Source organism: Taeniopygia guttata, chromosome 1A (assembly GCF_048771995.1).
Source record: "Taeniopygia guttata chromosome 1A, bTaeGut7.mat, whole genome shotgun sequence".
In the NCBI taxonomy this organism is placed as follows: Eukaryota; Metazoa; Chordata; class Aves; order Passeriformes; family Estrildidae; genus Taeniopygia; species Taeniopygia guttata.
In genome coordinates this window covers 48,652,959-48,667,591 of record NC_133025.1, presented here as the reverse complement: position 1 = coordinate 48,667,591, position 14,633 = coordinate 48,652,959, and the positions used below count along the sequence as shown (strand labels likewise).

General features: G+C 38.7%; 1 protein-coding gene across 18 annotated transcripts in view; it reads left to right on the top strand.

Moving 5' to 3' along the window:
- TNRC6B (trinucleotide repeat containing adaptor 6B) overlaps positions 1-14,633 on the top strand; it is a 118,503-nt gene that overhangs the window by 99,291 nt on the left and 4,579 nt on the right. For 9 of the 18 annotated variants that reach the window (XM_072923376.1, XM_072923378.1, XM_072923375.1 and 6 more), the window contains 11 exons: positions 2,448-2,596; positions 3,755-3,925; positions 6,119-6,244; positions 7,296-7,427; positions 7,960-8,055; positions 8,282-8,459; positions 8,840-8,974; positions 9,151-9,327; positions 11,370-11,453; positions 13,791-13,937; positions 14,190-14,285. In XM_072923376.1, coding sequence (XP_072779477.1) covers positions 2,448-2,596; positions 3,755-3,925; positions 6,119-6,244; positions 7,296-7,427; positions 7,960-8,055; positions 8,282-8,459; positions 8,840-8,974; positions 9,151-9,327; positions 11,370-11,453; positions 13,791-13,937; positions 14,190-14,285 — 1,491 coding nt within the window. The remainder of the gene's footprint in view (positions 1-2,447; positions 2,597-3,754; positions 3,926-6,118; positions 6,245-7,295; positions 7,428-7,959; positions 8,056-8,281; positions 8,460-8,839; positions 8,975-9,150; positions 9,328-11,369; positions 11,454-13,790; positions 13,938-14,189; positions 14,286-14,633) is intronic. The other 9 variants (XM_041713527.2, XM_030262958.4, XM_041713530.2 and 6 more) reach the window with 4 other exon arrangements.

Sequence of the window (14,633 nt, the reverse complement as noted above, 5' to 3'; positions counted from 1 at the left end):
ATGTTTCAAATGGCTTTCTCCATTTGGGTTACCTCACTGGTTGTATCTATTTTCACCATGTTGAGTCTCTTTTTGGCAAATGTTTGGGGTAGCTTTGCTCAGCGGCTGTTTGTATCTTCCATTTCCCAGTGCAGGATCATATTAGATAATTCTGCATTGAGTTCAGATTTATTTTTCTTCTTTTTCTTTAAGCTCTGTGCATGTGATGGGGAAGATGTACTTACTATAAGTTTTTTCCCACCCTAGGGAGTGAACATCTTCTTCCAAGTCCGGGTTTGATTTTGCATTTTTTACTGTGTTTTTCTCAACTCTTAATAGTGGGAAAAATCCAAGAAATGATAGGGTCTTTTTTTATGAAGATGGAATAACTTTTAACTAGTTCTATGTGTCTGCATGTAGAGAATTCAGGGCTTCATATTTATTCATACACAAGTGTTTTTGCCTACTGTAGAGGGTAATTCAAACTTTTCACATTTTGTTAGTTGCCATGTGCTACATAAGGTAAGGCTATTATTTAGCCCTCTCCATTATTTTTTGCTTTAGTTGACAAGTTCAAAAGACAAGACTCACACAACATGTTTCAAAGTTGCATTAGAATTTTCTGTGAATGGGATAAAGGAATGCAATCATTTCTCTGTAGGCCTTGTTTATGCTGAAGTTTAAGCAGCTGCCTCAGCACTAAGTGACATGCAAATCTGTGCTTCAAGCCTTCAGAGGTGCTCTTTTAATGCTCTTGTGTATTTTACAAGGCATCATTCAGTAATGTTTGAGGAGCTGATTGGGTCATCAGGATAACCAAGAGATGGAAGGGTGTTTCTGTGGCTTAGTCATCTTGTGTTGGCATTGACCCAGTTTCATTTCAGACAGTGATGCAACTATGCCTCGCTTTCAGTTTCTTTTCAAGCAACTGATGGCCAGGGCTTCCTGTGTGGAATTTAAGCACATGAGCCTTTTAGTAGCACATTGCTGGCATTGTGTGCAGTGGTATAATGTAGATACTGACAGCACTGAGCTGTTTGTGACACTTTGTGAGTGCTTTTGTAAAGCCAGTTGTAGCTTTCAGGATATGTTAGAAAAGGAATCAGAAAACCACAAGCTCATCCAGGTCAGTATGACTCCAGTTACAAGCTAAGATATGTAGGTGAGTTGTCAGTTATCTTGTGATAAATGATGTTGAAGGCATCTGAGAGGATGAAGCTGGATCAGCTTTGAAAACTGTGCGGTTAAAAAAAACCCCACACAATTAGTGGTCAGTTTCTTAGATTCTTGGCACTAGCATTGATGTGAATATTAATAGATTGAGATTGGACATTAGGAAGAGAAGCTGGATTTGAGAAGCTTTTTTGAAGAATGCTGTCTTGAAGGTGTTAAAGTGGTTAGCTGTCTGCTCTGATAAAGGTTCAGTGTATTGTCAATGGTAGGGTAGGTTATCTATCACCAATTTCTTTGGAAAACTCACACATTTTCTTGTTAAGTGTGCTGACATGTTTTTTAAATGATTCTTGGAAAGACCATCTGTGCTACTAACTGAACAGTATTCTTAACTAAAAATACCAGTAAAGCTCATTTCTATCACATCCGTATTTTAAAACAAACATGTTTTCCATCTACTTCAACATAGCAATATGCATCTGATAGCTTACAGGTGTCACATCTGACCAAAAAGATTGTTCCTTGGCAACAGTTCGGTGTGTAAAGTGGAAAACTTCTTCCAGTCAGCTCTTTGGCTGTTGATAAAGCTTTTAGAGAAAGTCGATGTCTTATTCACCATGTATGTTTGATTTGGTCATCTGCTATTGACATCTGATATTTCACCAGGTTCTGACTAAACAATAGCAGGAGACTTTAGAGGCTGATTGAGAAGTGTCTGTTACTGGTTGTGTTATTGTGTACAGGCTGAGGGACATTGGTTCTCTATCTGAAGTTACAATATACCAGTTGATGTCTTGTGTTAAAGAATCAAGTTAATGTGACTGTAGGACAATCTTGACCAAATTATGTGCATGTGATCAAAGTTTTCAAGTTATCTCAAATAATTTCTCAGTGTCAAACCCAGCAGAAGCTAAGCAGACTACATGGAGAACTTAAATAGTGGTCTTTCTACATACTAAATCTCAAAAAATTACAGTGCACATTTTGGGGAGACATAGAGAATTAGGTATTAATTAATATAATTAGTTGAAATGTTTATGTTTATATCTCTACATGAATTGTGATAAATACTTCACAGTAAACTCTATGAAGTAAATTGGCATGTTCAGTGTTAAATGAAACTTCCTACATATATTTTTCAACACTTCTAATACCAACTGTAGCTGTGCTAAATTGTAAGATAGATGTAGTTAATACTCTGATCTTAAAGTTTATTTCTTTGGGTATGAACCTGCTGTCATGTTTTTTTTTTTTTTGTTTTTTTTTTTTGTTTTTTTTTTTTTTCTTTTTCACAGGTGGTCTCCCAGATAAGAAGTTTGAGGTAGATAAACGAGCTGTGAATCTCGGGGATTTTAATGACATGATGAGGAAGGATCGATCTGGGTTCCGTCCACCTAATTCCAAAGACATGGGAACCACAGATAGTGGGCCTTATTTTGAGAAGGTGAGAGAAATATCTTTAGATAAATTAATATCGACCTTTATGTTCAAGATCCCAGTTTTTACCCTAGTTCTCCACAGGTGCTAAAAATGGAATAACCCTGAGTGAGCTCAGTAGTAAAAAGTGTGGGGTGGTTTTGTTGGTAGAAGGAATGTGTGTATAGAACAGATGTCAGGTGTGCATAGACAAAATTGGTGAGAACGAGGCTTTTTATTCTAGAATAGACTGGTTTTGATGTAGACAAATTCCTTTCTTTTTTCTTAGAAAGGTAAACTACTGGTAGCAATAAAATGTGTTACAGGTTTCATCATGATGAATCTTTTGGCTACTAACTACAGTCATCTACTGTAAATAAAAATTGGTTGAGATATAAGTAAATATAAGTACTCACAGTCTTCCAAATTTTTTTCTTCATTCATGTCTGGCATTTATTGGAAACACCCCTTCTAAATTCCACAACCCCTTATGCTGTATGTCCGTGTACTGTAAGCTTCTGTACGACATCTGTTTCACTGCGACATCTGTTGTATGTTATGATAGTGTTTCTTTCATATTCTTGCCTATTTTAAGCAGAAGCTTTCACTGTTATTATCAAATACTAATTGCTTCACATTATGAATGGGAGAGTGTCCAATAGATGCAGAATACTCTAGGGCTGTTTCGGGTTTTTTTTAGACACAGTTTATCACATGTAAAATGGAAAACAATTTGGTTTAAAAATTCTGAAGGCGTGTTAACGGTCTAGGAATTTTTTAACTCCTCCATTTTGGTATAACAAGCCAAAAAGCAGTTTTGTCAACTCCCTCTGGTGGCATAATTAATAAATACCATGGGCAAAGCTAATATGTTTCCTAACAAATTATGCTGGTAGATGTGTGCTGACATTAGGAATTCATTCAAGATTTGTTTTCTTCTCTAGTGGTAATAGCCACTATCAGAAACTAATTTCATGAGAATTCAAAATGTATTTTTAAAAATAGAAACATCCTTGGACCAAAATCTTAATTGTCAAATGGTCGTTTGAATCAGAAGTTTTGTCCTTGTAATTGCTATTACAAATTAACTTTGTTTCTTCCTAATCACTCACCATCCCTCTTTCTCTCCTCTTGCATTCTGTTGCTTCACTAACCAACTCCTGCTGTTGGCTAACTGCTGCTTCAGCTGACTTTGCCTTTCTCCAATCAAGATGGGTGCCTTGGGGATGAGGCTCCCTGCTCTCCCTTCTCCCCTTCTCCCAGCTACAAGCTGTCTCCCTCTGGTTCCACACTATCCAACGTCGGCCTTGGGGCAATCGGCTCAGGGCTCAGTCCCCAAAACTTCGCTGCTAGACAAGTAAGCAGGCCACCTTATAAGATGCATTGTTGTAAGGCTGCAACCTGGGCTTAATCCTGGTTAGTTGGTTGCTTGCATTTGTTTTTCTGCTGAATAGATTAAGATTGTTAATGGTAATTTCAGCTGTCTCAGGCCATTGAGAATCAGTCCACTTTTGTTTCTAGCATCAGAACATTCTCTGGTTTTGTTGGCCTCTTCCTAAATTGCAGTGCAACAGCAGGTGGATGTGCTTTTCAGAAGTCGTGAAGTTAGTTGTATCCATCATTCTAATTGCTGGCTTAAAACCCAGTTAGAGGCTGTTGATTTGCCTCATCAAACCCAACACGGAAGTTTTTCAGACTCCACTCAAAGACCTTGTATGTAGAAATGTGCCTGTAAAAAGTTGCAGTGATTTAGAATGATGCCTGTTCCCTTCTCCCTTCCTCATGGTTCAATAAAATTGATTTAGTAGCCTTTAAAAATTCTTGAAGTAGCAATATTTTTATATATAGAGAAATGATGGGGAAGAACTTAGGTGATTAACTGCAGTTTGAAAGAATTTCTGTTTATTATGTTCTGCATTATTCTAGAAGAAAATATTTTAGGAATACTGGGAAATGAAAGAATAGTACCTAATTATTGCAGCTGGTCTAGTTTATGTAGTCATATGCCTAACATGATGGTGTTTCTTTGTGTTGTCTTTCTGTTTCTATGTGACACAGTGTTGAACATCAGATTGAGTCCAAAATTTGCAGGCATGTTGTTGATCTCAGTGTGCAGAACTCTTGTTATAGAGAGGAGTTACAGAGAGAGCTGAAAGTGTAACTGCAGTTTCAAGGCCTCTCAAAAATTTTAATATATAGTTGACTCCAGCTGACTCTTTCCAGAATAAAACCTCTTGTCTTGTGGGGTTTTTTGTTTGTCCTCCTGCACTTGTAGGAGTTGCTTCTGAAGGAGAAGATACTTTGGGTGGAGGGGGATGCAGGTGAACGAGACAATCTGTAGTGCTGCCAGTGTTGAAGCAGGAGGAGACACTTGTGTTTGAGGAAAAGGATAGCAGAGTATTAATGGTAGGAGTATTATGCATGGTGTTAGGATTTATGAAATCCTGGTATATAAGGGAAGGAGAGGTTTTAGTGAAGGCCTGCACCATCTCAGTTTGGAATAATGATGGATTTATGTTGGGTATAATAATGCTGGCATGGACAGGCAGAATAGGGAGTGATGGGTGAAGAGTGGAAAATACACTCTTTAGAACCCCAGGTATCTGAGGGTCAAAGACACCCTGGTAGACAGGAGGAGATGGGAAATTCTGAGGGTCTTGAAACTGAAAAGACGAATTCATGGCGCATAAGGATGCTTTGGAGAATGAGCTTCACCTTTTAGATGCAGGAGAGTGTAGCTTAGTTAGTGTAGGAGACTGTTGATAGCATTTCTTGCTTTATTTGAAAAATGGTACCAAAAAAAGTCTGCTCAAGACACTGAAATCATGAAACATAATCACAAATTTTCTTGGGTCTTGTTCATGCATTAGGGTTTATTACAGAAGTTGCTTATAAATCAGAAAATACAAACAGCAAGTATTCTTGCATTAGGAAATAAATCACTGAAAAAAAACCCCACAACTCTTTCTTACTTGAAAATTTTCTTCAAATTTAGTGGGAGAAAAGGGGAAGGAAAATATCCAAATCCAGAATTTTGTAGTTTTCATGGCGGAAGGGAAATTTTAATTCTAAAATAGTTAATAAAAGGCCTACAGAGAAAAAAAAATAGCCTTGTGAGTGATATCTCAGCAACCTACTCAGGAAAAGTACCTGTCTTCTCTAAAATGAGGGACCAGAATTCTTGTTGATGCAGTCTTGCCATACTTTTAAGCCAATGGATGGAGTTTATAGTCTGTTATTTGTATTCACGTTTCCATTTCCCCATATGTAAAGTGCAAAATATTAAAACAGTAGCTTTGTCATGTCTTGAAGTAAGTAGATAAGCATGACCCTTTGGTATTAGAGGAGAAACAACCTGCTTCTCAAATATGTAGTACAGTGGCTTTAACCCAGGTAGGATATTACTGATTTTAGCCAAACAGAATCTGTAATTCTAAGAGAATGCTGTTTAAGTCAGTAACTTGGCTCATTGTTACTGATCTGTAGTTTTTAGCATAGAAATCCATTATCCTACAAGATTCATCTTCTCACTACTGCTTTAATTTTATAGGGTGGCAATCATGGTTTGTTTGGAAACAGCACAGCACAATCGAGGGGCATGCACACACCAGTGCAGCCACTAAATCCTTCCCCCAATATCCGGGCGCAAGTGCCTCCCCAATTCCTTTCTCCCCAGGTAAGGAATTTATAGCAACTGATTACTTGTAAAAGTGGAGCTACAGCCTTCAGAGCACATGATTGAGGTTACTTATACACCTGTCTTGGTCTCAATTTGATGTTAAGAAATTGAAAAATTAAATAAGATAAAAACATTAAAATGCATAGTCAAAGTACTTAAAACTCAGGGCAGAAGCATTAGCATTCTGTCTTATTCCAAGGCTGTTGATTGTAAATGCTTGCTACCAGTATTTTTAAACCTCAAAAGTGAATTTGGGAATCCTATGTTTTATATAGGCTTGTGCAAAGTATTTTTAAAAAAACCCAAATAAACGTGAAAGCTTAATGTGTTTTTGAAGTGTGACAGGATGCTTCGTTTTTTTAAGTAGTCTTGTCCTGTGCTTCCTGTCCCCCTCAGAAGAGAGGTTTGATGAAGGCGCTACATGTTACGTTTATATTGCAGAGCATAATCTTAAGACCTCACGTTCTCCATATGTACAGGTTTACCTTTTGCTTTGGACTTGGTGAACAGTTCTTGAGATTCTCTTGAATTGTACTTGTGTAACTCTCCAATAATGCAGGAAGAAATGGGGGGATTCTTCTCCACCTACTCCTGTCTTTTACTGTATCTTATTCAATGTACAAAGAGATTAACTCTGTGAGGCGCTGTTTCTTTGCTCCAGTGACTGCCTGAATGCCTTTCTTTTCCCTTGTCAAGCAGTACATTTTTAATGTGATAATGCAGTACTGTGATTACTGGTTAGCTGCATATAGATCGGCATTTATATTTAGTAGAGTCTCTAGCACCTTACTGATTGGGGGAATAACCTTTGTGTGTGTGTCTGCATCTGCACAAGTAATACTGTATACTGTCAATCAAGTGAGGTATTCACTCTGCCCAACTTATATACTGTGCTTGTTTAAATGTGATGTGTTAATAAATCTGTAATGTCCTTCCCAGAACACCATTGAAGATTGGTGTCATATGTGTTACTGTACAGAAATACTTGTACTTCATCATCTTTTCCTCGTAGCAGTGCATTCAGGATATGTAACTGGTTTCCATGCAGGTTTCGGCCTCCATGCTCAAACAGTTTCCCAACAGTGGCTTGAATCCTGGTCTCTTCAATATGGGCCCCCAGCTTTCTCCGCAACAGATTGCCATGCTGAGCCAGCTTCCACAGATTCCCCAGTTCCAATTAGTAAGTAGCTGTAATCTTGCGAGACAAGACAGTTTGAAAATTGTCTGCTGAAAGAGTTTTCTTTTTATACTTATTCTAATTCTGTTTTGTTCTACTGATGTTATTTTGTACAAGTATTCCCTCTTTGCTCTATGGGGTAATAAAGTCCTGATAGAAGGCAGCAGATAAACCAAATAGGCCCATGTAATTATTGTGGATTACAGTGTGTTTGTAATGACTCCAAGCCATGTTTTCCAACAGAAAGCAGTTGTTGATTTTTCATGAAGTTTTCTTCAGACTTACAGTCATAGTGATGGGAATAAAGGAGGTATGCGTAATTCTGTTGCACAGTGTTAAATTAGAAACTTTAACATTTAACTGAAGGATTAGTATTCTTCTAATGCATTCATTGCCATTTTATTTGAGTGAGTAGAATGAGAAACAGTTTACCTAAATTCTGAGCAAAGCGTTTGCTAGTGACTAGCTCCTGGCAATTATATTTCACTTGATGAGCTCAATATTTTCACTCTTCCCACCCTCCCTTATCTTGTAGGCTTGTCAGCTCCTCCTTCAGCAGCAGCAGCAGCAACAGCTGTTACAGAGCCAGAGAAAGTTATCTCAAGCTGTGAGGCAACAGCAGGAGCAACAGGTGTGTGGCACTGTTTTTGTCAACCGTATGAATATGAAGCTTGCTGGGGAAATGCAGTCTGCACTAGAGATGTTGCTGGCTTTAGTAACATCATCCACTCTTTTCACATTGCACTTTATGGAGAGCAGGGTCTTTTGTATCTCCTTTAATTCACTGTTTCTTTATGTTTACTGTAATTTGCATTGCAGTCTAGCATAGATGAAGCAGTTCTTTGTTTCATTTGCAGATTGCTCGTATGGTGAGTGCCCTCCAGCAGCAGCAGCAGAGGCAGCCTGGCATGAAGCATTCGCCATCCCACCCTGTTGGGCCTAAGCCACATTTAGACAGCATGGTACCCAATCCTTTGAATGTGGGTCTCTCAGATTTACAGACCAAAGGGCAGATACCTGGATACAGTTCAGGTGGTAAGTGCTTTGTGGAAGTAGGTTTGGTCCATTGCCTGTAGCTTCCCTATTATTAATATGGTAATTATGTTAGTCACTTAGGTCTGGGTCCAGAAATGAGTAATTTATGTATAAGCATTAGAGCAAAGGTTATGACAAGTGTCAGCTTTGAATCAAATTGCATTATTTTTCATTGCATGGGAAGAAGACAAACCTAAGAAGAAAGCATATAATGGCATACTGACACAGCACACTTACTGAAAGATGCCCCTCTAACATACCTTTTGCTCTTGTTGATTTCTTTTTCCCATCATATGATTACAATGACTCTCCATTTAAAGATGGTTAAAAACGAAACAAAGGATGACAATTGAGTTTTGTTTTGTTTGTTTGTTTCACAGGCTTTGGCTCAAGTGGCATGGATTATGGCATGGTGGGAGGGAAGGAGGCTGGAACAGAATCCCGCTTTAAGCAGTGGACTATGATGGAAGGGCTGCCCTCTGTGGCTTCACAAGATGCCAATATGCACAAAAATGGTGAGAGGGGGAATTTTGGGAATGCCCTTGTAGGATCATCTTGCCAGAGGTGAAATAGTTAAGGTGAAACTGTCTTGTCTCACCAGTATGCATCTTAAATATTTTTGTGTAAAATTGTGTAAATATTTTTGTGTAAAACATTTCCCGAGAGTAAATACATGTTTTTAATGCTGCAGGTGCAATAGTGCCCCCTGGAAAGGCTCGCGGAGGATCGCCCTACAACCAGTTTGACATAATCCAGGGCGACCCGCTCAGCAGCCATACAGGCCCTGCTGGTGATAGTTGGTTACCTGCCAAATCTCCACCAACAAACAAGATCGGAAGTAAATCCAGCAATGCCAGCTGGCCTCCAGGTATTACATAAGGGCAGGGGTTGTATCCTCACTTTAAGATAGATGTGCTGGACCTTTCCTCATCATACTTGCTTAAATAACAATTACAAAGAAAATACTCAGTGGCTTGGCCTATCTTGGTTTGAAATTTCTTCCACATTAAAGTAGAACGTAAATGTTGAATTTCCAATAAAAAATGCTGGGCTGAATATGAGCTAACTGCTTAATTACCTGAGTAGTCTTTGGTTTTTGTTAGGTGAACTCATATCTTCTTACATTTACAGAAAATTTCGTGAAAACATATGGTCGTAGAATATACACCACCATGTCCCTTCTTTTGTACTGATTCCTTATTTGTGCTGTGTTAGACTGATACAGTGTAAAAATTATTGATAGGGTGGAATGAGAAAGAAAAAGATGTGAAGTAAGGTTTTTTGTGATGGTGGGAACACCACACTGTTGTGGTTCACTTTCGTTCATGTCGCATAAACGGTAGAAGAGTGTTGCAACCCTTCAGTTATGCTCAGGAATCTTGTGCCTTGGGCAGAGGTTTCTTGCTTTTGGGATGGCAGGCTGGTGCTCATTTTTTAAGTTTTCTGGTTTCACTGTCAGAAGTTTATTTTTCTGCTAGAAAACTCTCTAGGAAAAGTACATATGTATTGGAATATACACGTAATTTTCTATATAAAACATTCGTTTAAACAGAGTGGTGTCCTTGCAGTTGTACAGCTTAATCACCAATGCTGTTCAGCAAATAGTGAGTGCTGTGATTTTTCTCTTGTCTGGAAGACAATTGCATTCCAGGAAAACAGTACTAGCTGTAAACTCTCTACTGTGTATCCTCTCAAGCACAAAGAAGTAAAAGTCCAGGGACATCTCATGGGTAAAGCAGTAGCACAGACCTTGCATCAGAAAGTTAGGAATCTATGTGACAGATGCAACTGCAGGAAATCTAGAAAATGTAGTTTAAGATTTTCGAGTGAAGCCCTCAGTGTCTTAACTCCAGCAAGAAAGCATCTTCTGATGAGCTAATAGAGCTAAAGAATTAGTTATCTCAAAAACATCTGCACATCCACAGATTTTCATACTGCTCACTGCATTCTGTACAGCTACGTTTGTGTTACACTTCTGTCAGCCTGGTTGTTAAGTGTGGAGCTTTTTTGACTGGAGTTCCTGTTCATAATGCCAGAAACTCCTAAAATGTAATCTTTAGCAGACCTCATTCAGAGACTCATTGTTGCTGAACTTGTTTCCTTAGTCACCATTCCCCTGTATTATACTGAGGAATACAGTACTGCTTGGAATAGACACAGGAGGATCAGCTCTGCTATGTTTCCAAGTTTTGGAGCAGCCACTGGCTTTGGCAAGGTTTTTGGTGCCAAAACTGTTACAGAAGTTAAAAGTTTGATAGCTACTCTTTGCCCCTTGTTGATACCATAGAGCTTCCCTAGTGATATCTGTAGTCCCATTGTCAGTGATAAATACATTTTTTTGTTGCTGACTGCCTCACCACTATGAGAGGGTAAGTGATTTGGATCATAAAATTTCACTGAGAGCCTCAGTACCATTCCTCATTTCTTATGAGTAGCCCAAGACTATGATTGCAACCCTCATGTAACAGATCTTGGGTTTTGGGAGGTGGCATTTATTCAGTTATTGCTGTTCCACTCTTATCCATAGGCTGCTGGGACAAGTTACTGTTCCATGACCATCTGCCACTTGAGCTGTATTGTAGTCTAACTTGTGGTTTCATTGACAAGGAAAACTGAAATCAAGCTCTACCTCATCAATACAACACCCCTGATGAAGAATGAAGACATAAAATACCTTTACACTCTATGTTTTTCTCTACAAGCTTGTAGATTAGGTCCTCTCTCAGTTCCTGGCATGGAGATAGAATTCTTCCTCCCAGTGCTGGAAAAAAAAGTTGTTAACAAAAATGGGTTTACAAGAGAAAACCTCTTGAAATAGGTGCATTTTTCCTTTGAATGAAAACAGTGGTCACTCAGCATTCATCCTGACTACACCTTTCACATTTTCCTCCTAAATGCCATCTGCTGCAGAAATTCTGCCATTCAAGAGATCAGTATTGTTCAGCACAAAGATAAATGAAGTGGTGCCCAATCAAACTGATATCACAGCTGGAGGTGAGAGCAAGTTTTGCTGTATTGGTGAGAGCTATGTCATTTGGTTATGTTGCACAGACTTGCATACTTAGGTCGTACATAGACTGTAATTTTCCCATTCAAGATCAGTCATACTTCAGGCAAACTGGCCTGGATGTGTCTGCCATGATTTTAACAATAATCTTATTTTTAAACTTTTTGAGAGGACCTTTCAAATCTCTGTGGAGAAATGCATTTCATGTCTTCTTTACTGCCTAGAAGTAAAAGAGCATGTCTGTAAACAAGCATTGGTGAATGTGCATGATAATCAGCCCCAAAGGAGACTTTGAAAATGTGTCAGTATGCTGTAGTTCAAGGAAATGTTTTTCCAGACCAGGGTTTCATTGATGAGTATATGTGTTCATAAACAATAATACCCTTGATCCTTGGAGCCTTGTTTGTATATTCATTAACCTTTTGATTAGAGCTTTCTGTGCACTTAATTTTCGGTCTCAGTTTCTCAGAATCTTTGCAAATAGAAGAGTTGGACATACTTTTTTTTTTTTTTTTCTCCAGACAAGCTCTAATTTCCAGGTTCTAACTTGTGTTCATGGATTTTTTCTCTCAGAACAGAGGAGATATTTTGAGTAGACCCAAGAGCTGTATTACTTCTTCCTTAACAAAGGGAGGCCCTACTTGTCAGGGGATGGCAGTATTTTAGTAGTAGCTGAGTGGAGTCCTTCCATGATGCACTGCTGATTGCTCGTAAAGTTTTGATACCTGGATTATTTTGTTTGCGTTATTAAAGATGGGGAGATGTAACTGATGTTTATAAAATCATGAAGGCAGGGAACGAGATAAATGCAGAATTGTAATTCTGTGACTCCTGCAATGCTAGAACCATGGTGCAAATGCTGGAATTAAGAGGATATAAATTTTAAATAGATGGGAGCTTTTTTTTCCATCAGGAGTGGTGAACTTTCAGGTTGTGTTGCTTTCACAGCTTCTTGAGACAGGTGATACTGGCCAGTTGAAACAGTGATTGGATAAAATTATGGAAAAACAGTTTCACAAGCTGGTGCTAGTAGATAAGAGGGTATTTCTGCCATCTAAGTTAGGACAACTATGGATACTGGGAGAGTGTGAGGCCAGTAGTCCACAGATAGTGGCCAGGTTTGTGTTCTGTCCCTTAATGGTATTTCTCCTAGTGCTGTTGGCAAAACACAGATGAACTGTAGTTCTGACCCAGTAGGGCATTTCTTTTGTCTTCTCTCAGATTCTCATCTGCATTATCACAGCCTAATACTGCCCTGGCTGTGGCAATAATTTGAACCAGTAGTATCATATTTTCTTCTGTATTTGTCTGTGACAAGTCATAGTCTTGGCTATAATTCTTCATGACAAAGGTGATTGAAATGAACCCTTCCATGCCAGATTCATCCTATGTTGCTTCATTCTAGAGAGTGTATCTTGGATCTCGCTTTTAATAATGGATCTTTAATTGTATAATAATATTCTATTATTAATTATTTCAGAAATTTGGGTTGGGTATTCTGTATCCTGGACTTGTATCAGCAAGGGATGAATCTGCCACCTTTGCACTCTTCTCACACACAGATTGTCCCATAATATATGAAGTTTCTTTACTTGTTTTTGTGTTCGTCAGTTTTACTTTTGCACCACTGCTTCGAGAACTGACCACAGCACTTTATTTATTGAAGGAACCAAGTTACTGATCTTTCTTACAGTAATTGGAGTCTTTGTGTGTTCATATTTAATATAATTCATCCTCTTGTCTTAAAATTATGGCATGCCTGGAGCTGTAGTTCAAACTAAAGCATGATAAGTATATCCCATCTCATTGTGAAGCATGAAGAATGTCAATGAGTATATACACATTACTTTTACCACAAGGCATCTTACCTTAGTATTAATAGGTAATGTATATAGTGTTTGTGTACATACAGTGTGATGTGTCAAATGTGTTTCCAAACTCCTAAGGTAGGTAGCCTTTGCTGGAGAAAGGCTTCTGCACGCACACAAAGTATGTGTATGGATCTAATATTACACATCTTGTATGGAATTCGTTAAAACTGTTGAAACCTCATCTGAATGTAGCAAAGCAGAAGCGCTTAGAGGGATACTGGATGCCCTTGTATCACTTTTTTTGTAGTGTAGACTTGTATTCATATGAAACCAGAGCTAGTGCTGTGCGAGGAACTGTGAAATAGGTTACGATTCTAGCATGTAGTCTTTTTTTTGCCCATAAGGAACAGTGTAAAAGACAGTTGTTTGCCATCCTGAAATACCTTCAGCAATTACTTCTAGTAAATAATATTTCCCTGATTGCATGTAATTCCTTTTTCTCTCCTGTCCCAGAGTTCCAACCAGGAGTGCCATGGAAAGGTATACAAAACATTGACCCTGAATCTGACCCCTATGTGACCCCTGGAAGTGTGCTGGGGGGGACAGCCACATCTCCCATTGTAGATACTGACCACCAACTTCTGCGGGACAACGCCACAGGTAAAACAAGTGAACACCTGGTCAGTGATTATGAAAGTCGCTCTGATACTCGGGATTGTTGCAGTGTTGCGGTCATCACAGACAAATAATCTGTGACATTTGTCTGAGAAGGAAGCTGCATGCCTTTGCACTGTGGCTGGGAGCACCTGAAAGCTTAGCATTGGTACAGTCATGACTGTCTTGAGGTTTAATGGTGTTACAGAAACTCTGTAAACTTGGTCTCCTCTTTCTCTCTCCTTTTCTCTTTGATAGGGTCGAATTCTTCCCTCAACACCTCGCTGCCTTCACCTGGTGCCTGGCCCTACAGTGCCTCTGACAATTCCTTCACCAACGTTCATAGCACTTCAGGTATGCAGGCTTTGAAACTTACCCAGATACAGCATTTTTCATTTAGCACTAATTCATTGCTGTTCCACTTGTAGTGTTTAGTCCATCATGTGGCAGAATTTGCTGTCTGCCTTTTTTAAAAAACTGGTTTAGGCAGAGCTCGCAAATATTCATGACCAATAGTGGTGTTTTGGGGAGCACTTTTATTTTTTTTCTTTTATTGCATTTCTTTATAAAGCGTTCTTGAAATGTGTTAAGGATACCCACTATAGGTCTTCTAATAGGCACTTGCCTACTAGTAATACTTTCTAGAAAAAAAATGCACTATCAAGAGTGTTTAGAAGTCCAACCATCACACAGCAAAGCAGC